This window comes from Phocoena phocoena, chromosome 18 (assembly GCF_963924675.1).
Source record: "Phocoena phocoena chromosome 18, mPhoPho1.1, whole genome shotgun sequence".
Classification (NCBI taxonomy): Eukaryota; Metazoa; Chordata; class Mammalia; order Artiodactyla; family Phocoenidae; genus Phocoena; species Phocoena phocoena.
Window position 1 is genome coordinate 54146067 of NC_089236.1, and position 25146 is coordinate 54171212.

General features: G+C 34.4%; 1 protein-coding gene across 4 annotated transcripts in view; it reads right to left on the reverse strand.

Annotated features, from left to right (window-relative positions):
• Nucleotides 1-671: 671 nt before the first annotated feature.
• RBM26 (RNA binding motif protein 26) overlaps nt 672-25146 on the reverse strand; it is a 76177-nt gene continuing 51702 nt past the window's right edge. For 3 of the 4 annotated variants that reach the window (XM_065895875.1, XM_065895873.1, XM_065895872.1), the window contains 8 exons: nt 22161-22286; nt 21735-21809; nt 20130-20297; nt 18149-18253; nt 13577-13777; nt 10781-10867; nt 3072-3185; nt 1296-1452 (listed from right to left, as the gene is read on the reverse strand). In XM_065895875.1, the coding sequence (XP_065751947.1) occupies nt 1363-1452; nt 3072-3185; nt 10781-10867; nt 13577-13777; nt 18149-18253; nt 20130-20297; nt 21735-21809; nt 22161-22286 (966 nt within the window). In that variant the 3' untranslated portion in view covers nt 1296-1362. Of the gene's footprint in view, nt 1453-3071; nt 3186-10780; nt 10868-13576; nt 13778-18148; nt 18254-20129; nt 20298-21734; nt 21810-22160; nt 22287-25146 lie in introns of all 4 variants that reach the window. The other variant, XM_065895874.1, reaches the window with a different exon arrangement.

Sequence of the window (25146 nt, forward strand, 5' to 3'; positions counted from 1 at the left end):
AGTATGGGAAGAAAGTAATTTTTTTTTATGTGACTTTTAATATAATCACTATATTCTCAGGAGGGGTAGAAACACTTGCAACCAAAAGGATAAACTGTAAAAGATAAATATGTAATCTTCCACCCTCCATTCTATAAAGAATGCATTTATTTCCTGGAAACTGCTGTATCAACTTTCAATGATCATGTTCACTTGTCAGAGAAAGCCACTTAAAAATCACAATATTGTTGCATATGTCAAAGATTTTTTATACAAGTATAGGAAATGCACACTTAAAATATCAGACTGGAACACTTACCAAACAGTGTTTTCCTAAAGTAGTATCTATAGTACATTTCTTTATTCATACATCTTCAAATGGTCAAGTTTTCTTTCATACATCCAAAATGTAATGTGATGTTTTCTTATTCACCAAATGTTAGCTCTACTTGAAGTCTGGTTCCAAACTAATCAGCCTGCTTTTAATTTAAGACATCTGTTGAAAGTTTATAGGATCAAACCAAACTGAAGTGGTATAAATTTTAAACAATGGATTGAACATTATTGTAAAGGTACTGGTAACCATTATTATTATTATTAAGAATAAGTTAGTGATTATAGCTCCTTTTGTGATAATTGGGGGGAAGAGTAGATCACCATCTGGAATGGTCTATTTATTTTAACTTTTTTTCTTTTTTTTTTCTTTTTTTAAATCAAGGAACATTGTCTTTTTTTTTTGTCATTGCTTTTTTCTTTTCTTTTCTTTTCAAGAGACCATTCCACTTTATTTTTAACATCTGAATGCATAAGGACTCAAATGCAAAGCAGTCATACACCGTTATCATTAAAACCCATATTGTAAAATACATACACAAGTCCAACAAAAGGCTAATACATAGTAAAGCCTAAGCATACTACTATGTAATATTATGAATACATAACTTGGAGACTTTAGTTAGAGTACTATGTTACCTACTCATTTTTGAAAACATTCATTAAGATCTTAAATGCAAATGCATTCCTTATTTGGAGTAAAACAAAATCCTCTAAGTTATAACAAGTATTGGTCATTAAGTCTTCAGACCTATTCATTAAATTACAAAGAACCCGAAGAATTCTGTAATGTTCAGTAGAAGTATGTAATAAAAACATTGCATATGTTTCTAGTGTGATGTCTTTACCAATTGTTTACTGAAATAAAACTCAAACATCAATCTTTCAAAATACAGGATTCAGAAGGTAGTTTTCTTCTCTTCTATTTGTGAAATCCATCTTCATCACATTTTACCAAAAATTGTTTTTACAAATATGTAAAAGTACATTAGATAATACTAATGAAACACAGGTAGAGTTCTATCATATGCAGATCAATGATCAGTCAAATCATCTTCTCCAAGAGCGAGATTCATTGTCCTCTTCTTCTTCATCATCATCTTGAAGTAATGAGTCATCCACCAAAGACTCTTCCTGAAACTTTAGGTTAAAATGCATTTAGGAATTTACCCAAAAAAAAAAAAAAAGAAAAGAAAAAAGGTGACACTTTTAAACACTGATTACTCTCAACAGAGTCGAATACAAAAGGTATTTCTATAGCTAGAACATTCAAGAAACAAAGAAAAGCAATCTCTACTCAATGGTTTCTCAATACTATCTATTCTATTGCTTGCATCAAATAGACACTAAAAAAATATCAAAGTAGTAAGCCTTTGTACATGCCGTTTCTCCTGCCTCTCTTTATCAAATTATGCCATCTTCTATACCTACAAAACATTGCTCCACACCTTTTTTTTGTTTTAAAGAAAACATCAGTAAGTCTTCTCTGACACTAAATCAACCAACAACTTGAATAAAGTTTATCAATATTTATATTTCTTTTCTGCTGTATGTAACAAACATTTTCTTTTATAGCATTCTTTTCTTTTCCCCATTCCCTTCATAAAAGCTTCTCAGTCTACTTTTCAAACTTTTCAAAATACCTAATACCAGGAGCTCTCCTGCTTTTCTCCCCATTCAATTCAAACTCATGGAAGGACAAAGGTATAATCTAAAATATAAAATGACAAATCATGTATATGAGTTTCAAAATACACATTTTATTCTTGCATTTGACTATGGATATGTATAACAGCCTTGAATGCTCTTCAAACAAAATGAAGTGCCATTATGAAAATCTAACCAATGTAAAACATGGAACCATTTAGTTTCCCCACCTTACCTTTCATTCCTTAACTTCCTCAACTTTTTCCTACAGCTTATTTCATGATTAAACAAAACAGTTGCATATCTTTAGGTTTTTGGTTTCAAAGGGCTCTCCACTTCACTGTTCATGCTCTCACCTCTCAGCCATCAGACTACCTGCTGTTACCCAAGAAAAAATATACTCTTCCACACCTATACCTCTGCCATTTAAAATGCCTCTCTCAACTATACTCCCAGGCCCAGCTCTTGGTTATGAAAAGTTTTTTTATCACTCAGGGTTCAGCTCCACTGCCACCACCTCCTTCAAGATTCTTCTGGAAAGAAACAATCACTCCTTCCTCTGGGTTCCCACAGCATATTGTTCAAATCTTTATTTACCATATCAGTCTGCCTTTTATTATAATTAGTTTCTTATGTGTCTGTCACCACCCCCTCTTCCATATTATAAGCTCCTTGATAACAGGGACCGTGTCTTATTCATTTTTGTGCCTATCACAGTATCTACCATATAGCAGGCATTCATTCTAATGAACTAAAATGATATGAATTAAAATGAAACCTGAAATGTTAATAAAGCAACTGAATAGAATATATACTCTAAAACTTAAAATATCACAAGATTTCCTGTGGATAAAAATCTAATGAATAATTAATGTTTTCTAAGAGTAAATGAAAACTGAGTATATATATGATTTTCATATATTCTTTTTGGATTAGCAATCCACAGTTCTCATTAATACATAAAATTTAAAGTTGTCTGCATTTATCTGATATCCCCTGCCTGGAAGATGGCTCAGGAATAAAAGTTTTATGTTAAAATCACAGCCATAAAATCACATTTTATATAAAAACGTAAACATTTAAGGGTAAAAACAAGTGGAAAAAAAACATACTTCCTCTTCATCAGGTTCAACTTCTTCTGTTTCAACAGCTGAAATATTAGTTATTGGTTTATTCCAAGCCAGTTTTAGATCCTGCCCTTTGAAACGAGCTCCATGAACTGCAGCCTAAAACAATTAAGAACATTGGAATATAGAACATTAATAATTTGTGAAGAAAAAAATGAAATGTTATAGTACCTAATATTTAAACTAAATTAGCTAAACACAAGTGAAAGACAGTTGTGTATTTTTGCTTTGTGGTTTACTTCTTTATTTACTATTTATTATTGCAATTTATAATGTACTTTATATTGTTATTTACTTCTAAAATCAGCCTAGTGATTGTAAATTCCTTTATAAAAAGAAAACAGGAACAATTTCTCATAATCGAGTAGAGCTATTTCACTACTGGCCAATATCTGACTAGAAGAACTATGTCTCCATGTCTACAGTAAAAGGATAACTGCTACTCAAGGCAACAATCTCAAAGCACTTCAAGATTCTGGCTGTAGATCTTAATTCTTGTTAATTCACAAATGGCTCATATAATAACTAGAAACCTTTAACAAATATAAGAATAATTTTGCATGTGTATTTATTTTTAAATTACATCAAATAATCAAAAAATACCATAAAATGTCTGATGTATCACTATTACAAAATATAAATATCTCAGTGAAGAAGAAAAAAACAAACAAAAACCCTGAACTTTTCTATTGAAAAACTAAAGCACTTCCCTACAAAGCTTTCAGACCTGCATACGGTAAAACTGAGTAAACAGTCAAGTCTAAGTACTTGTTACATTAAATGGCTGGTTTAGAAAGAATGCTTTCAAATTAAAGTAATGTGAACTAACATAAATCAATGTTAGCAACATACCAAAATAACTCACAGTCACAAAAGATTTATAGCACAATCTCAAAGTACAGCATAATGTGAAATGTAGAAACAATTACATGTTCAATGACATTTGACTATGAATTGCGTGATATTAAAGTCCCCAGGTATAAATTTTAAACCTGCACATATAAATTTATGATAAATTTAAAATATTTCATGCCTATTAAAATGCAGCTCAGGAGTTTTTAGTCCATGACCCCATCATGTCATATAACTAAAAATTTTTAAGTACTTATATATAATATTTAAGGCCAGAAACAAACTGTAATCTTTTTGAAGCTATAATTATTACATAAAAATATATTCCGGTAAGGAATTCCAACTGTCTCATGCAAAATGTCTACTCATAAAACTCATGTTTTCATCCAGCTAAAAAAGGCAAAAAAAGTGATGTTTTTTTATAGTAAGTTCTTCAAAAATTTCTTATGGGGACTTCCCTGGTGGTGCAGTGGTTAAGAATCCGCCTGACAATGCAGGGGACACGGGTTCGAGCCCTGGTCCGGAAAGAACCGACATGCCGCGGAGCAACAAAGCCCATGCGCCACAACTACTGAGCCTGTGCTCTAGAGCCCACGAGCCACAACTATTGAAGCCTGCACGCCTAGAGCCATGCTCCGCAAACAAGAGAAGCCACCATAATGATAAGCCTGTGCACCACAACGAAGAGTAGCCCCTGCTCGCCGCAACTAGAGAAAGCCTGCATGCAGCAACAAAGACCCAACACAGCCATACATACATAAATTTATTTAATTTGTTAAAAATTTCTTATGGCCTAATTTTGTAAATCTCTATATTTAGCACATACTTCAAATTTATAAGGTGAATCTACAACTCTCTAAAGTTTTAATTTTAAAGTTATTTACTGGATGCTATTATCCAGGCTCTGTTGTTCCATTTACAGAGCATAGGCAGAGTAGATTTAGCATAAATCTAAGGGTCCTAGGATTTTCAGAATGCTAAATGAGCTCTGGTTTCAACTTCAAGTCATCTGCTACATTAGCTCCTCACAAGAGAGTCAGCCTGACCTTTGAAGCTTTGAAACCAGGCATTGACTTCTCCTCTCTAGCTATGAATGTCCTAGATGGCACCTTCTTCCAATATAAGGCTGTTTCATCTACACTGAAAATCTGTTGTTTACAGTAGCCACCTTCATTATCTTAGCAAGATCTTCTGGATAACGCACTGCAGCTTCTATATCGGCACTTCCATTTTTATATTACGGTGACAGCTTCTTTCCTTAAACCTCATGAACCAACCTCTGCTAGCTTCAAACTTTTCCTCTGAAGCTTCCTCATCTCTCTCAGCCTTCACAAAATTGAAGAGAGTTAAGGCTTTGCTCTGGATTAGACTTTGGCTTAAGGGGATGTTGTGGTTGGTTTGATATTCTATCCAGACCACTAAAATTTTCTCCATGTCAGCAATAAGGCTATTTCATATTCTTATCATTCATGTGTTCACTGGACTAGTACTTTCAATTTCCTTCAAGAACTTTTCCTTTGCATTCACAACTTGAATAACTGGTGCAAGAGGCCTAGCTTTCATCCTATCTTGGCTTTTGACATGCCTTCCTCACTAAGCTTAATCATTTCTAGCTTTTGATTTAAAGTGAGAGATGTGTGACTCTTCCTTTCACTTGAACGCTTAGAGGCCACTGCAGGGTTATCAACTGGCCTCATTTCAATGTTGTTTTGTCTCAGGGAATAAGGAGGCCTGAGGAGAGGGAGAGAGATGGAGAATGACTGGTCAGTGGGAGCAGTCAGAACACACATTTATTGATTAAATTTGCTGTCTTATATGGGCATGGTTTGTGGTGCCCCTAAATAACCACAGATCACCAGAACAGATATAATAAAGAAGAAGCAAGTTTGGAATATTGCAAAAATTACCAAAATGTGATACATACAGTGAGCAAATGCTATTGGAAAAATGGCGCTGACAGACTTGCATAATGCAGGGCTGCCACAAACCTTCAATTTGTTAAAACAAACAAACAATATCTGCAAATTGCAGTAAAGCAAAGCACAGTAAAACAAGGTATACCTGTATACGTGTGTGTATAAAAACCATATAGTACAGAATTAAATGGGAAATATCAGTAGGATATGTATGTATATGTACATGTGTCTATATGAACATATGCATTTTTTTCCCCACTCCCAGCTCCTACCACTGAAAAAGATTAGTTATAGTAACAAACTCAGTAGTAATGAGCATCCCTAGTACTCAGATTGTGGTCTTTAAATACCTTTCCCAGTAAAAAGAATCAGAGCTCCTTAGAGAAATGGCCAGTTCCTAGTCTGGAAGAGAAAATTTATAAGATGAACCTAGAACACCTTTTCATACCAGAAAGCAGAGAAAGTATCATAACCCACTAAAGTCCTGTCAAAAGAACTCAGGAACAAACCTATATACTAGCCACTAGCCAAAGATGGGACATCAATAACTGAGGACAATGGATCAATACCCATGAAATGTTTAAATCTATGAATTTATAATTCCACAATACCAATCAAGTTAAATCAAAATATGAATCTTATTCTGGATCCTTAAAGGAAGTAAGTAAAATATTTATAAGAAAACCAGAGAAATGTAAACACTGGTATTTGGTAATACTTAAGAAATATTAATCATTTTTAGGTACGATAATAGTATTGTTTTATTTTTTTAAGGCTCTAATATCGAGAGAACAGGTTCAGTATAAACACTGAAAGGTTTACAGCTGAAATGATATGATGACTGGGAATGGTTCCAAAATAAGGAGGCAGAGGGTTGTTAGTGGGTGGAATACAGACAAAATAAGATTGGCCATAAGTAGATAATTGCTAAAGCTTGATGATGAGTGTGTAGAAGTTCATTTTACAATTTTCTCTCATTTCTATGCTTTGAAGTGTAAATAAAAAGTATGTTTAAAAGCTGAAGCATTTTATTCATAGGCTTGCTTTAGACATTTGCCTATTTAGTCTTGCACAGTCATTCAAAGTTTGCACCATATTAGGACGTAAGGAAAGTAGGCACACCCAGTGACAGAAGAAAAAATTTTAAAAAAGGCTTTGAAGACCTGACAAATGAGGGAGGAAAAAAAAGTATGAAAAGTAGTTATGAGGTAGGTTCCATATCTTACATGGAAAATGATTCTGGAAACAAGTAACATCTGGAAAAGGCTGGATTAAGCAAAATTAAACAGGTGTGTTTGCCTTTTCAAGTCATTGAGATTATAATTCTAAATTGAATATACAAAATGCAGCTCTTCACAAATTTACTGACAAGAGAATCCTTTGCTAGAGGAGCTCCTATAGAACCAGTGTTCTGTAAAAACAATGTGGGGAAATCTGACCTAAGGCCAGAAGAGCTAAAGCTGCAAGCCTAGTGTACCTAACTTTTTTTTAGTAACCATAACAATAAAACTATCTATAAAAGAAGGTTAAAACCAAGCTTATTAATGTTTGTAATAACCACAGTATACAATGTTTAGGCAGAAGTTACATTAAAGGACCACAAAAACATGTAAATTCTGATTTTTAGAATTTATAGGGAAAGACTACATGGCCACTGTCTCACAAGCTTCAGACTTAGATTTACTAATTCTCATAGCACAGTGCCCATCACATAGCAACACTTAATAACTATTAAGTAAATCAGCAAGAACACACACACAAAGACTGTGAGATACATGATTTGATTTCTCTTGAATGAATCCACTTATACATTTACTTCTTGCTATAAATTTACTATTTACTCAGTCAGCCCCATCGGCTTCTACCCTTCATGCTGCACTATCCTCTATGAATCCAATTTTGTGCTTCTATCTTCAGGTCTAAAGAATGAGAGTTTTGAAATCACTCTATCTTGTTTGTATCCAGTTTCACTGATTTACCAATCAATTCTCATTCTTAAACATACACACACACACACAAATATTAAAAATAGCTAACATTAAGAGGGTTTACTATGTTCCAGGCACTGTTCTAAGTATACCTTACAAGTTCTGAGTCAGTGAATCCACACAACTACTGGGAATTGAGGCATGGGTGTCAAAAACGCACCAGTAAAACAAGATTCTCTTTCTTTGTGATATAAAAAGCTATATACCTTCTTTGAGTTTGGGACTGTAGAGTTTCATCTTTGGGACTGATTCTTATAAAACAGGAACTTAACTATTCCTATTCTAAAACTGGATCCTGGTTTCTTACAAAAGTATAGGAAAAATTCAGAGTAGGAAAACTAACATTCTAACCAGTCATGGGAAGAGGTTACCTTTTTCTGTCCTGTTTGGGTACTTATGCACCTTTAGTACATTAGGGGTGGTGACAGACAAATTGGAAAACAGAAAATAAAGCAGTAGGATCCATCTTCTAACTAACCAGAATCAAACCTTAGCCATCTTAACCTAAAGCTAAAATGGTTCTGTTTATATTATTACTCCTTAAAATATTTCAATCACTTTTCTGAGGAAAATTTCTTACTTTTCAGTCATATTTAAATGTCTTGATTATCTTATTCCTGTACTTTCCTTTGAAATATTATGCATCTATTGACTTAAGGAAATAGACATACATTCAGTCATCTAATACAATGATTCAGAAATTATGAACAATGAAATATTTGGAAATAAACATTAGCAAAGGTTTACAATTTTCTTTTCTTGGGAAGGACTATCCTTTACCTTGAGTTTATATCCACCTACATTTGTATTAAATTTTTCTTTATTTTATATAATGATGGTACAATTTTTTTGGTACTTTTTAAGCATTCTTCCTTGACAAAATTAAACACTGGAAACCTAATGTCAAACACACTAGTTTTTAAATTCCTAAACCTCACTGTTCCCTAAAATCTAGAAGTTTGAAAAACACTATTTTAGCCTATATTCTGCTTGTATAAGATTAGCCTCAACTTAATTTTCTATCCTCTTCTAAAATAGAATGTTACAAAATTTTAAGAAATTTTTTTGGCTTAAGGAAATGTTTAACAACTTCTATAATCAAATTCCAAATGTTTATCATAGCAATGGTAGTTGTTCCTTTTAGTCTGTTACATAAATCCAACTAAAATGGTATTTACCCTGAAAAGCTAACTCTCATCAGATCTAACTTAAGCTAAGTTATTCTGCCACTTATTCAACCTTCATATAATTTACTGTTAAAATCTTTCTTTATACATTAATCCCAGGTCTTTGAAATCACTGCTATTCATTTGGAAGATATATACATAGTATAAAAATATATATTAGAATTTACATCTGAGATAGAAAAAAGCAAAACCCAAGAAGATATATGTCAACAGGTCCTACTTACCAAAAGCAAAACATCCAACAATTATTTAAGAGGCAGGAGGGTTTTGGGTTTTTTTTTTCTCAGCCACATAAGTAAACAGGGACAAGTAGTAATATATATTTTTAAAGTAGTTACTAAATTCACAAACTTGGTAATACTGTAACCATTTGAACATAACAATTACCATTGTTTTATAACAATGGTAAATAGAACATAAAAAGATGGTACTCAAGCAACGTATCCAACATTACACTGAAAACTGTCATTGAAGCTGTCATTTAAAGGAGGCTCATTCTTAACTTATATTCAATAATACCTCTCAGAGAAAACTTGATCAAAAATCTACTTTTTCAATATAACACATATACATATAAGCTTATAAGAAAGTTTTAAACTCTCATCAATTATAAATTACCTTTTATTTTCACAAAAGACCTTTAAATAGAAGATTTCTTAAAACTTAATAAAACTCTAGGATGAGGAATTCCTATTCTATAAAACTATCCACTACCCACCCACCTAACCCTGAAACTATGTTATTCTAGGGCCCCGTTAAACACTTTTCTGAGACTTATCAGACCAACAGTCTTTTTTATAGGCTGCAATGTGCCAAGAGCAACTCCTACCAGGTAAGTTCCCAGCAATGTACCAGCAGGGAGTATTCACTACAAAGAGAATAAATAAATTTAGAAGATTTTCAAAACTTATTTAGACCACAATCATCTTAAAACTTCTGAAAACCATCCTACTCTTTCATTCACATTAGGTTAACTGTTTGGAACGCTTAACGCGTTTTTCCAAGGTCAAAATGGTACATCTATTTCTCTACAATCTTGAACAAAGAATACATAGGGCTAAAAATGTTCCGATGAACCCGTTACACCTCGCACTCATTTTCCTTTTTTAAATCTTTTAAACCCAGAAGAAAGACAAGGCTGCATATACTTCTGGTCATTCTCTAGAAAGATAATTCAAGATACACATTTTAAGACAACTATACTACAAGGACCCTAAAAGCTAGCGCTATATATTCCTGTTTTGGGCAAAAAGTTGTAGAGGCCTAGTTGCGGGTATGCTGAGCTACGGACACTGTAGGGTTCAGCCAACTGGGACTAGGAAGTAGCAGATGAGGGATGGTTAAGAAGAGCAGCCATCAGGATTCTATCTCCGCTTGTACCTTACCCCTCACCACTCATTCTGCCAAAGCAGACTTGTTCTGGGCCAGCTGAGAAAGGGATAATGGAAAGTGGAGTGGCCCTATCTCCTGTGAAAGAGAATGGAAGAATTCCTGATGTCTCAAGAGAGTACAACTTGACATTCAACTTGGTGATTAACTATATATTCTAAATATTCATGTTATATATAAAACTGCCTAACTGCTTTAGGACATTCTTTGTAGCCATGAATTCCACTTCCTATGGTCTATCTACTGTCACAGTGTAGTTCTTTAGTAAGTCAAAAAAATTCATTTATATTAAAACTTAGAGGCAATATTTATAGAACATTTAAATCTGAATTTTAATAAATTAGAATATTTATAATACTTACTGCTTCAGCTTCTGCTCGTGTCTTGAATGTAATTACTGCATGAAGTGAAGAGTCATCAATCTGACAATCTTCAATTTCACCATATTGCTTTAAATTAAAAAAAAGTATTTCCTCCAAATAAATATTTTGAAACATCCAAAATCCCAATGGTTTTTAAAATATTAAGACACCAATAAATATAACCCAGAATGCATAACAATTCAGGGTGATTAGCAGAAAGAAATTATGAATAATTCATTTTAGTACGTAATATTGTATGATAAAGGGTGTTCCTATTTTCCAATATTATTTACAATTCTATACTTTCTAGAACCAGGGTAACTTACACTTGATTGAACTATTCTTTAAATAGGGAAACAATGGTGAAAGATTGAGCTTCCTTATTGCCATTCCTTCTATACTCATTATTCCAATTCCAGAGTATGTTAAATTCTTTCTAAAGCAGAATATTTAATCCTCAGAATATTGTGTGAGTTTTTTGCATCATTCCCAATTTAAAGATGGGGGGGAGGTTCAGAGAATTTAAGTAATTTTTCCAAAGTAACTAAGTTAATTACCAGGATGAGAGTCCAGTTTTCCACTCAAAAGTTTTCGATTCAAAACTCTGATTGACCCTGCTTTTACTCTTACTTTACCCTCCTCTAGACCACACTCTTTTAGGACATTTAAAAGCTAAACATATTAAATTATGCTTGTTTTGGGTGTGCTGGATTTTATTTTTCCCTGTGTAGGAAGATTTTTCTGCAAACAGCAGAAAACAGCACCTTTATCACATAAAACTTTAGTCCTTTATATATCATTACTAATACCTCCTTATTTCTTACCCCCAAATAAAATTATAACCACAATCTCATTAAATACACACACTCCACACAGAAAAATTCTGTAGGGCATAGTAAAGAAAACGACCACAGAATCAGTCAGATCCCAGCTCTGTTAGTACTAGCTGTGTAAACTTGAACAAGTTACTTAATCTCTTCATGCTTCATTTTCCCAATCTCTAAAATAAGCATAATAAAGGTACCTACCTCATAGAGTTGTCAAAATAACTCATAATATGGTGAGTTATATAAAAAGCATTCAGAAAAATACCTGCCACAAAATAAGTGCTCTGTAAGTTTTAGCTGTAATGTTTATTACTGCTACTGGTTCCAATGGATAAATTAAAGAAAGCATTTTGTTAATCACAATTTGTAACCATCAATGATCCTTTAGTAATGTAGATTTTTTTCTCTGATACCTGTCATATGTTCAAATCACAGGTTGAGATAGAGAAGCTATCTTATTTAAAGACTGGCAATTTTTAAAATGTGCATTACCACTACTAACTTTGAGAAGAGTTCGAATCTCCAAATATATCCAAGAATATCCATTTAAAGGCTCTGACTGTTTCTAAAACCAAAACCATTTCAGTCTCATCAAAACACATTCCTAAACTCACCTTGTTTGTCTGGATTATTTGAGCATATCCTTTGATAATTTCCTGATTAGCTGTATAACGATATGTAGTACACCTAAGTTATCTGGATCTTCTTCCCCTTGGGAAGGTGCAGAAACAGGGTGTGTAGTAGGGAAGAATCGAGCTACAGTTATTTCCAAGCTAGAAAGCTGATTCCTTATTTTCTCCCTTTGAAGCCATAAAGCAGAAGACTTTCCAGACTCACCATCCTTAAATATTAATCATTTTAGTTATTTCTTAAACATATACCATTTCTTTCAATACCTCTCTATGTCCTGAAAAAGTATAGTTTTACATTTGTAACTGCAGTTAACAGTCTGGAATATAACTGTCAAATACTTAAATCTGAATATTCAAAATGTTAAATTATTTGTGTACCTATCTATAAGCTTACCTATCCCTCAAGACCCAAGCTCCAGCTTTACTACCTCTTGAAACTTTCCTCTACTGTTCTTTCACCATCATATGTCTGTGTGAAAAATACTTCTCTAAGTTACTGAAGTATTTATAGTTTTTAATAAATTTAACTAGATTTTAAATTATTTGTAGTTTAGCTGGTTTGTGTTAAACCATTATATGTAAAATCCTTGAGGGTAAAGAACTGGTTATTTACTTTATATCTCCAGAGCAATTACTCTAATGCTGCAGGCAAGACCAATGCTTAGTAACTAACCTTTAGGATACCACTAAGAATCATAACATTTAAGTTGAAAAGGGCTTTAGGCAGATATGATCTCCATTCTGCACATGAACCCAACAGATCCCAGGAAATCCAAGTAAAATAATGGATTAGCAGGGACTAGAATCTTATTCTTCTTCCTCATAGAAGGAAGTCCATTGCAATTAGACTGACTCCCTTTAATTATACCCTGGCATCAAATAAGGCAATGTCAAGATAGTATTTCAAAATTTTGTCTTGTGTCATTTCTAGGTTAGCTAGGTCAAGAATACAGTATTAACAAATAAAGTTCCATCTTAATTTTAAAAAATCTGGATGGCCCATGCAACATGCTAAATTTTTCCTAAAAGTAAACATCAAATGAAACTAAACGATAGGACTTCCCTCTCTGAAACAATAAGGTCTAAATCATTCCTTTCATAATCTGAAGGCCTACTAAGTGTAAGAATAGTAACATTTCTTCCAGACAATGATTAAACAAAAAACCACTAGAGCTTGTTTTTTAAGTAATTAACAAAGGATTATTATAGATTAATCAAAACCTTTGGTGAGATTAATGGGCTTAAATTATTCATTTCATTTTCATACTTTCCCTTTAATATCCATTACCCCCAACAATGATTATCAGTATTTGTTTTGTTGGACAGTAAGAAAGTACCGCAAAATGAGGAAGAAGATCTTCTCTATCACTCTCTGTAAATGCAGAAATCTCCAATGCCCTGGGACGGTGATCCACCACAGCATGACCAGGCACACCTCGACCTCGACCTCGACCCCTGCCTCGGCCGTGAGCTGCCCCTCGACCTCTTGAATGAATTCCTCTACCACGACCAGATGAGAGAATCCCCCGTTTCGCAGCCTAGAAGAGATTAGACAAATAGGTTAAACATCACAATTACTAACACGAGCCAAGTGTTATACTCAGTCAGATGAGTCATACAATCTGATATGAGTTATACAATTTGATACATATTTACATATTCGAATAATGCCCTACAAAAGGATTTCATAATTTAAGTTAGGGTTTTAGTTTCTAAAGTGAAAAAAAATTTAGACAGCTAATGAATTTAGAAAACAAAGTAACATTAATTTAAGCAATGTTTTGAAATTAATAAATGTGCCTTTTCTACTAAGCCCCTACTAAGACATCAAACTATATCACAAAAAGACCAGCAATTCTTGAGTTCCAAATAAGGCCCAGAGCTGAATGTTACTTCAAAAGTTAGTATAGGGACTTCCCTGGTGGTGCAGTGGTTAAGAAACCTCCTGCTAATGCAGGGGACACAGGTGCGAGCCCTGGTCCGGGAAGATCCTACATGCCACGGAACAACTAAGCCCGTGCACCACAACTACTGAGCCTGCGCTCTAGAGCCCGCGAGCAACAACTACTGAGCCCGTGTGCCAAAACTACGGAAGCCCACGTGCCTACAGCCTGTGCTCCACAACAAGAGAAGCCACCGCAATGAGAAGCCCATGCACCACAACAAAGAGTAGTAGCCCCTGCTCGCCGCAACTAGAGAAAGCCCGGGCGCAGCAACAAAGACCCAACGCAGCCAAAAATAAACAAATAAATAAATCTATTAAAAAAAAAAGAAGTTAGCATAATGTAGACATACAAGATACCTATATATATAAGTGTATTTTTTCTAGTTATGGCTTTCAAATACAGTGTTTCCATTTGTTTGTCTGTTGACTTCAATATGTACAGTTATTTCAAATTCATCATTTTGATCATTTATACTAACACCATCATACAACCAATGTAGCATAGTAACATATTCCACTTTATCGCTCTATATGAATAGCACACCATTCCTTCATTCCACAAATATTTAATGAGCACTTCCTGTGGTCTAGTCTTTACCCTCATGAAGCTCAAATCCTAAAAGGGTAGAGACATTAAGCAATCTAGTTATTTGATTATATTAATGAGAAGTGATTCAAAAAATGAGGAAATGCTTTACTTAAAGATTTAAATAGAATATTAAAGATCTGCAATGAATAAACTACTAGAATAAAAGTTCCATTAGGAATTTTTTTCCTTGTTTTACTCTCTACTTTATCCCCAGCACCTAAAATAGCAGCTAGCAGATTGTAGAAACTTAGTTATTTGTTCAATGCATCAAAGAAGGTACAAAGAACAAGCAAGGCAAGGGTGAGGGGTGGGGGTTAGAGCATGAACAAAGGAACCAAGGCTGAAAGGAACTTGGTACTTCTAAGAAGGAATAAAATTCAGTACAGCTGGACCACATGTGATGAAGCGATGAGGCTAGAGAGACAGGCAGAGCCAGATAATGAACAACTTTAAGAACCACGTTAAAGACTTTGATTTTATCCCAAGAGCCATGAAAATCAATTAAAACATCTAAAGTTCAGATGTAGGGTGATGTAATCAAATCAGTGTTTAAAATATTATTCTGGTAAAAGGAAAAGAGAACAAGCTGGGAAACCAGTCAGGCTACTATAATAGCGCCAACAACTGAAGATAGCAGCTTAGTCTACAATGGTGGCCATGGAGATAGAGAGAAGTAAAATAAACACATTTAAGACATACTGAGGCGGCTTCCCTGGTGGCGCAGTGGTTAAGAATCCACCTGCCAGGGCTTCCCTGGTGGCGCAGTGGTTGAGAGTCTGACTGCCGATGCAGGGGACACAGGTTTGGGACACGGTTCGTGCCCCGGTCCGGGAGGATCCCACATGCCGCGGAGCGGCTGGGTCCATGGGCCATGGCTGCTGGGCCTGTGCGTCCGGAGTCTGTGCTCCGCAACGGGAGAGGCCACAACAGTGAGAGGTCTGGGTAACGCAAAAAAAAAAAAAAAAAAAAAAAAAGAATCCACCTGCCAATGCAGGGGACATGGGTTCAAGCCCTGGTCTGGGAAGAATCCACATGCCGCGGAGCAACTAAGCCCGTGTGCCACAGCTACTGAGCCTGCACTCTACAGCCTGTGAGCCACAACTACTCAGCCTACGAGCCACAACTACTGAAGCCCGCGTGCCTAGAGCCCGTGCTCTGCAACAAGAGAAGCCACTGAAATGAGAAGCCCGCACACTGCAATGAAGAGTAGCCCCTGGTCACCGCAATTAGAGAAAGCCCGCGCATAGCAACGAAGACCCAACGCAGCCAAAAATTAATTGATTAAGAAAAAAAAGATACACTGGGGAGTAATATGTATAAGACTTGGTAATTAAATGTGTATGAATACTGAAGGAAAGGGAGAAATCAATGATGACTCCCAGATTTCTGGTTTGGGTAATTGTGTAGATGAGTTTAGGAACAAAATAAGCACAATTTTGAACATGTTGAGCCTGAGGATGTGAGACATCCAAGTGAAAATGTCAAGCAGGCACCACTGCCAAAATCTCTGCAAGTATAAATATTTTAGTTTATTCATCTCAAGACAGTTAATTTTAACATTAGCTAAAGTAATCATCTAAAATCCAAATAACAAACTTCAGAGGTCAAGGATTAATGTCAATAACAGCACAGCATATACAAACGTATACTCTTAGGAACTTCAAAATACTCCTTAAAAAAGGGGTCCCTGGACCAGTAAGTTTGAGCAATACTGAGTATTTAAACATGTGTTTTTGGAGATTCACAAATTACAAGCCTCTAGAAAACCATATACAAAACAAATGTTTATACATACACTGCCAAATGTAAAATAGATAGCTAGTGGGAAGCAGCTGCATAGCACAGGAAGATCAGCTCGGTGCTTTGTGTCCACCTAGAGGGGTGGGATAGGGAGGGTAGGAGGGAGACGAAAGAGGGAGGAGATATGGGGATGTATGTATACGTATAGCTGATTCACTTCGTTATACAGCAGAAACTAACACACCACTGTAAAGCAATTATACTCCAATAAAGATGTTAAAAAAAATTAAAAATAGAATGTGGGGAAAAAAAAAACATGTTTACTATAACCTCTTCCAAACTTATTTGGCCTCAAAAGCTTTTTTCACTAATACCTATTAACAAAATATGGAATTGATGTGGTGAATGAACACCCTCTGGCAAACACTGCATTACTGCATATACTAATATTAATTGCAAACTAAAGTTTGGCCATCATAAAAGAAAAACAGAAGATGTCATTCAGTGTTTAGCTATATCATGATAAGAACGAAAACATGGACTAATAATATAAAGGATATTAGTAATACTATTATTTATTTGCTAAAATTATGGGTCAAAATTTTAAAAATGATAATGTATTTTTTTAAAGTCGCATCAACACAGGCATGAAATCTCCAGAATGGTGAAAACACAATTTCTATATTAACATAAAAGGAACCTATCTTTTCCAAAACTTGTTATCTTAGGCAGGACACACAGACAACCATATCAGTTTTCCAGAGAATGCAAAATATATGCAGGTTTAATATACCATCCTATGGCTTCCTATGACAGACAAGACAGAGCCTTAAGACAAGAACAATGGCTGCTAAATGTTAAAGTCTTTAATAGCTGGATACCAGTACTCAATACAGATTTCTACTATGTTGAAAAAAGAAAATCAAGTTGCTAATGAATTTGGGAAAAAAGCATTATTTTCAGATTAAGCAAAAGGAATAAGCTAAAATACAAAAAATTAAATTGTGGCAACGATAAATATAGACAAGTACCAACTACACTAATGACATAAATGTCTCTGTACTTCAAAATGTAATTCTGATTCTTAAACGTATTTTTGCTAAATGTTAAAAATTCTCATGTATAGAGATCAATTTTACTAGATTTTTCTTATATAATCATATAACTAAATTATAAGAAGTTAGTTTTTTTCTCTTTAACATCCACAGCACCATCTATAGGCAAAACTTAAGAAAGCATGTTCTTCAATATAATTCTACCTCTAAAAGTCTGATCCTTACAGGAACTCAACGTAACATGCCTATATATGCACAGAATATCTCCCTAAGAATAAATGAAAAGGCTTTAATAGATTTTGGTCCTAGGAAGAAAAACAAACCGAAAATAGAAAAGGAACAAAATTCACTAGAAGTAGAGGGACTTGTGTATAAGAGTAGAATGGCTATCACCCCTCATTAAATACTAAGAGATTTTCTATTAGCTCTGAAAGATTTGTTAACCTCTTCCCTCTTTTCTACATCAACTTCCAACATGCCAACGACTGTTGACCAGAATGAGAGGAATGTATTTTCAAATAAACCATCAAGACTGTAACTAGTCCTCTTTAGCGTACTGTGTGGCTATCATGAAACGTACCTCCAGCTGTAATTCGGTATACTTTCTCCTAAGTTCAGTGACTTCTTCTCCAGCTTGCATCTTCTTATATAAATCCAGTTCTGTGTCAAGTAATTCTTTCTGCATCTAGAAAATAGTAATAAATATTTTAGGTGATGACAATCAATATCCTGCATTTATACAAAACATTTACAAAGAATTTTTTACACATTCTCATTTAATCCGTACATTTCTTCTCTATCTCCAGTCCTATCATCCTAGTTCAAGCCACCAGTCACCTCTGGTCTACACTACTGCAACAGCTTTCTAACTTGTTCCTACTTCCACTGATTTCCCTATAATTCATTTTCCAGACAGAAGCCAGAGTGAGATTTCTACTGACTGATATGGAGTACTTTTCAGGAAATAACTGAAAAGAAAAGCAAAACACCAAGGTGTTAATGAGGAATATACAGTACGCTTTTACGTAAGAAAGAATACATACACACACACCAAGAGGGAGGGAAGAGTGGGGAACAGAGTGTCAGGGCTCAAAGGGGGAACGGTTGTTTATATAAACCTTTTTATATAGTATAACTTTTGAATCATGTTAATGTTTTACTTATTCAAAAAATAAAACTAAATCAGCAAGAATGACAGGGAGAGCGATCCAAAACTGAATACAGACAGAAATAAACCTAACTTTATCAAATTAATAACATAACCACACGAACAGAAAAACACATGATCCTACACCACGGGTCTGACTCTATACTCTTAGTGGAGTATATTATGAGGTTGTAAAGAATGCAAACAAATTCTTAATTTTATATTTAGTTAGTTGTTGGAAGTGGTATTGTTTTAGCAATTCTGGAACTATTCGAATGGATTACAGGACTGTGCAAACGTATACTGTATTGATGTTAGTGGGAACCAAGTTGTCATCATGGGAACAGGGAGATATGGCCTAAGAGAAAGAAAAGAAGAACGCTGTGGTATTAAATTAGAATGAGAAATATCAATATAAACTCATAATTATATATATATATATATATATATATATATACACACACACATATATACATACACACACACACAACAAATACACACATACACACAAAGTATAAGTATTGTATAACTCCACGGGTTTTTTTAAAATCACTTATTGTCATCTGAAATTAACTTGCTCACTTTTTTGTATCTAATCAGTTAATCTACCTGAATTTTCTCCCTTTCAATCATTCATTCTGGAGACTTCACTGGTGGCACAGTGGTTAAAGAATCTGCCTGCCAATGCAGGGGATATGGGTTCGGGACATGGTCCGGGAAGATCCCACATGCCGCATAGCAATGAAGCCCATGTGCCACAACTACTGAGCCTGTGCTCTAGAGCCCGCGAGCCACAACTACTGAGCCCATGTGCCACAACTACTGAAGCCTGCGCACCTAGAGCCCGTGCTCTGCAACAAGAGAAGCCACTGCAATGAGAAGCCCGCGCACCACAACGAAGAGTATCTCCCGCTCGCCGCAACTAGAGAAAGCCCGTGTGCAGCAATGAAGACCCAATGCAGCCAAAAAATAAAAATAAATAAATTTATTAAAAGAAAATATCATTCATTCTGTACAGTGACATCAGATTGGTACTTCTCTGTTCATTAATATTTTATACCACCAATTACTTACAAAATAAATCTCAAACTCCTCAGTCAAGCAGTCCAGTACCTATATCGTTTTGTCCTCTAGCTACCTTTTTAAGATTATCCATAACTATTTGTCTAATTACTGACTTTCTAACTACAATTGACTTTCTAACTACAATGTGCAGGGTTCAAAAGATGAGTAGAGTTTGCTTGTTTGTGTTTATTTACTTATTAATTACTAGAGAAGGAGAAGAATGGTAGTATATAATGATCAAATTTTGAGCAAAGAATATTAGCTAAAGGAAAACTGAATCTTAAATAATGTAGTGTTTTAATGTTCTTTTAACAAGTAGTAATATGAATAACAATACAAATTGAAATACCTGAGTCTTGGTTTTTATACTTTTTGGAAGACAGCGTCCAGGAGAAGCAGCTTTGACCTCATCTTTCAACTTGGTAATATTTTTTGTCAAAATCTCTAAAGTTTTCATTATTTCTGCTTTATCTTCAGACTTCATTGCTTTGTTTTTCTCCAGTTTTGAAATTAACATCTGGCAAATTTTTAAAAACAAATATATGACACATTCCTACTATTATTTAAAAAGCAAACATGGCAAAGTAAATATAAATAACTGCTACTTTTAGTTTATGTATTCATGACAAGGCTTACAATCACTGAGACAGCAGAATAGCAGATTGGTGATGCTAACTATCTCAATTCAAGTCTTAATCTTGGTTTACGTTGTGAAGAACTATATTACTACTTAAGTCTCTTAGAACATAAGTTCAAAGCATACAACCACAAGAAATTTAATTCAATCCCTGAAAAGTTGTCATTTTGAAATAGCAACAATCTTACTTTCTAATCCACTTGCTGATATTACTGATCCTAAGTATTCCCACTCCAAACATAGTCCGTAACCCAGAAAGAATCAGAGGAAAAATTTTACTGTTTCCCTCCATATGAGATATTAGAAAAATGGCATATTTAGTTACTTACTTTCTTTGTCAGAGAGAACAGTAACTGGCTAGGCTAAGAACAATATGCCCAACATAGATAGGAAGTAAGAAGATAAACATGGTAATATGGAGAAGACATCACAAAGTATTATAGGTTCTCTGAGTCAAGATGGTTTCAGTTTTGGTTGTAAAGCATTGTGATGTCTCTTTATCAAGTACATACAAATTTAAATTAGAAAAGACATACATTTTAAACCAAAAGGTAAAAAGTTTGTGTATTTTCAATATTTTCAAGTGTCATAACTTCTATTACCAGACATAATCAAGAACTGACACTAATTAAATGCCATAACTAGAGCAACACTGTACAAAAGAAATACTGCAAGCCACTTTTAATTTTCTAGCAGCCACCTTACAAAGATAAAAGAGATACATTAAAGTTAATTAAATACATATTCTATTTAACTCATTTTATCAAAAGTAACATTTCAACAAAAATTACTGGGATGTTTTACCATTTTTCTTCATACTACGTGCTTGAAATCTGGTATGTATTTTACACTTACAGCACACGTCAATTTGGATTAGACACATTTCAAGTACCTGATAGTCAGATGTGGCTCTTAGCTGCTGTACCAGACAACATAGGACTAGAGGATCACAAGCCAATTAAAGAAAGGTACATATGTCAACATTGAGAAAAAGGTTCCACTTACTATCTATTGAACTACTGTGCAGCAACATACCTGGATAAATATTCCTTATTTTCATTTCAAGTTGATAGTCATAGCTCCATTTAAACTAATCCATTTCCCAGTCCACTGTGCAATGTATATTACACAATGTAATACACTTCATCACCAACATTTTATCAATTAATATATAATTATTGATAAATATTTCAGTTTTACCATTATCAATTACAGTAAATATGTTTCTCAGGACTATCTATAGAGTGTAAGATTAAATTCACTAAAAATTATGACACTTATAAATATATTTTGCCAAATCTAACTTTAATATTTTACCTTCTGTGTTTCAATGTGCTTTTCTAAAATTTCTTGTTTTCTTTTCCTTACATCCTGCTGAAGTTTCAGTGCCTCCTAGAGAAGGGATCAAAAATATTATTAGAATATTTACCATGTACCTTTCCGATAAATGGAATTACCCAAAAAGACAGAACTGGTTGTAACTGAAGAAGCTTGGCAACAAAAATGAAATGCAAAGTTTTCCTATGTAAAGCTTAAATAAGTACACAAGTTTCAAAAATCAATCAGGAGAGCCTTTCATTCCAAGACGAAAATTAATATTTACTAATATACTAGGGAAAATAAAAGTTCAGTGGCAGCCAACATATACCTTTCTTTTAGCTCTATTTTATGATAAGCACTGAAAAAACACATACATGCAGAAAAGCTTCCTGACCTGCAAATTCTGTACACTACTATACTTACCTGTTTTTTTTTCTGTGCTTCATTATTATCAACTGCAGAGGTGGAAACAAGTAAGGTTTTTTGTGCAGCCTTCAAAGCAGCTGGATTATACACCGTTTTTGTTAGGCCAGTAGATGTAGACAACACCTACCAATACAAATTCAATTTCTCAAAAAATGTATCAAGCATTCATGATTTCCTGAGTACTATTTCCTTCAAAACTCTAAAGCACTCCTGTCAAAATCTACCACACTGAACTAAAAGTATTATATATTTGTAATAACTAAGTCACATTAGTGATTTGAAAGAAAGGGTATGAGTGAGGGATAAACTATAAAGTGAAAAAATTTTTAATTAACACCATATACCTTTAGAAGAAAAGCAAACACAAAAACTTCAAATCAATAAAAAACACTGCCATTACTGTATCACTGAGAAAATATTAGTTGTTGAATACAACACTAGTATTCCTAGTGACTAAAGCAAAAACTGTACACAAGAACACAGCACAGGAGGAAATCAGACACTGTCCTGCAAACAATTTAAAATGATCATTTGTAATTTACATTTCTGAAATTAACCTTATTGCTTTCTCTCTCCATTCCTTTGCTAGCACTGCTCCTACTTTAAGTGATCTTATTCCCTTAAACTCAGCTCAGGTTCAGCACAACCACTCCAGACCTCCACAAAGCTCTAATCATTTATTTCTTCTACCTAGGTCCTTCGATGAAATATTATTCCTATTAAAATATTTAGTAAAAATGACCTGATGACATATTAATTTATTTTATATCTCTCTCCCTATCTTCACTGTAAGAGCCCTGAAACAAAAAAAACCATGTCTTTCTCCTCTTTGTGCTTCTTCTAGTACCTAAACCTTACTACCAACTAATTATGAGACAATGGGTAAATTCAGGTACCTTCTTGGGCCTCAGTTTGCTCATTAAATAAGAAGTTCAACCTGAAGGTGCCTAATGTCCTCACAAACCCAAAAATTCATTCCATGAGGGTAGGTATTTTTTTGCTTGGTTCACTGCTTTACCTTCAGTGCCTAGAACAGCACCGGGGCACACAGCAAATGCCCAATAAACACTTTTGCACCAAGTTAAAATGAAATGATGGTAGATCAGAGAGGATAATCTTTTCCACACAAAGGTCAATTTAAGAAAATTAAAGTGTATAGGCTGCCTTTTTTATCCTCCGAAAGCAGAAAGTTGTAGGTTCCAAAGAGTGGTTGGTTACTGGTTCTTGGAAAGGAGTTTAGAGATCCCTTCAAAGAGAGCTATGAATGCTATAAAATCTAAACATGAAACCATGTGTGTGAAGAGTGTAACTTCCCAGAGGAAAAAACATAGTTTCCAAAGTCTTAAAGGAGTGCATGATGTAAAAGAGGTTAGAAGAACTACATAAATAGAAGAGTATCAATGAGAAAAAGAGCCCTACTTTCTCGGTACTAAAATGTAAATAACTGGGTATATCAGAGAAGTAGCAATCTGGACAATACTTTCTAATCTTTTATCATGAAATTAGATTAGGGAACATCACAAAGCTTAGGCAACTCATCACTATTCTAAGTATCCAAGAATGTCTTAGCCTCTAAATGAAATAAAAACCTAGAATACTGTAATTACACTAGTTCCATATAGCACAGCTGATGTTTAAAAATAAAGGTTCTTTACAATAGTTGATATGTATCAAACTTTGATAATTTTCTTCAATAATGAAAATACTTAAGATATCACTAACAAGTATGAAATGGTTGCATTCAGTAAAATATAAAGTAGACACAGATTTAGTTCATAGTCTAACTTGTCACATTCTCTGTAATTCTAGAGGAAAAGTTATTCCATGCTACCTTACCACACCATACAATGTCAAACTGTACGATTATACAGGGTGAGATAATAACTTTATAAAGGGAGAAACGCAAGATAATCTGCAGAAGAAAGAGACTGAGTGTTTATAAACTGTTTTCGTCATGATGGCTCCATAACAAGTTGAACAGTTGTGACCAAAACAGGATTTCTATACTCAAATAAAGTTGGAAACAATATCATAACGCTACTTTCTAGTTTCAAAATGTATATTATCGTAAGAGCTGTGAGAAAGCCAGAAGTAAAGAAACCCATAAAATTTGTTTAATTCAGCATTTCTCCAATTTCAGTGAGTAGGGAACACTCCCTTTCCAAGTACTGTTATTAATACCAGATATCACACTAAGGATTGCTGTTGCAAGGTGAATAAAAGTATATGATAGGGCTTCCCTGGTGGCGCAGTGGTTGAGAGTCTGCCTGCCAATGCAGGGGACACGGGTTCGTGCCCCGGTCCAGGAAGATACCACGTACCGCGGGGTGGCTAGGCCCGTGAGCCATGGCCGCTGGGCCTGCGCGTCCGGAGTCTGTGCTCCGCAATGGGAAGGGCCGTGGCGGTGAGAGGCCCGCATACCGCAAAAAAAAAAAAAGTATATGATAACAGTAAGAAGACTCCTTTATTGCTACAAGCATCTTACTTCCTTGTTTTCTCCAGGAACTTCCTTCTGTAAAAACAGAACATCAGCTAATATATTTCACTGAGCTTAAGATATCACTGCCTAGGAGACACACTGTCATTTAATATAACCCTACTAAAGGAAAAGGCTGCCAATTATAATCACAAATACCAAGAACTATAAGATGTAGCCCAATTTCAGAGGTGTAAAAATGTGAAAATAAAATGTCTTAGAAACAGTGAACTATATGATTACAAATATTGCTCACTATCTGGATCTATTAGGTTCCAGAGTTTAGACAGTAAGAGTTTGAATAACAAGAAATATCTGTATTTTTTGCAAGATGAGGATAGAGTTGTCACAAAAGAGAAGAAAGTAACGAACCCAAAAGAAAAGATGATGCTACGATTCTAAGAATGTAATAAAAACATAGTGGTCTTTCTAAACAACCACACCTCTATTTTCCAAAATGGTTTCTGCATGTGCTGTATTTTTACATATTGACCTTATTTCCAGTGA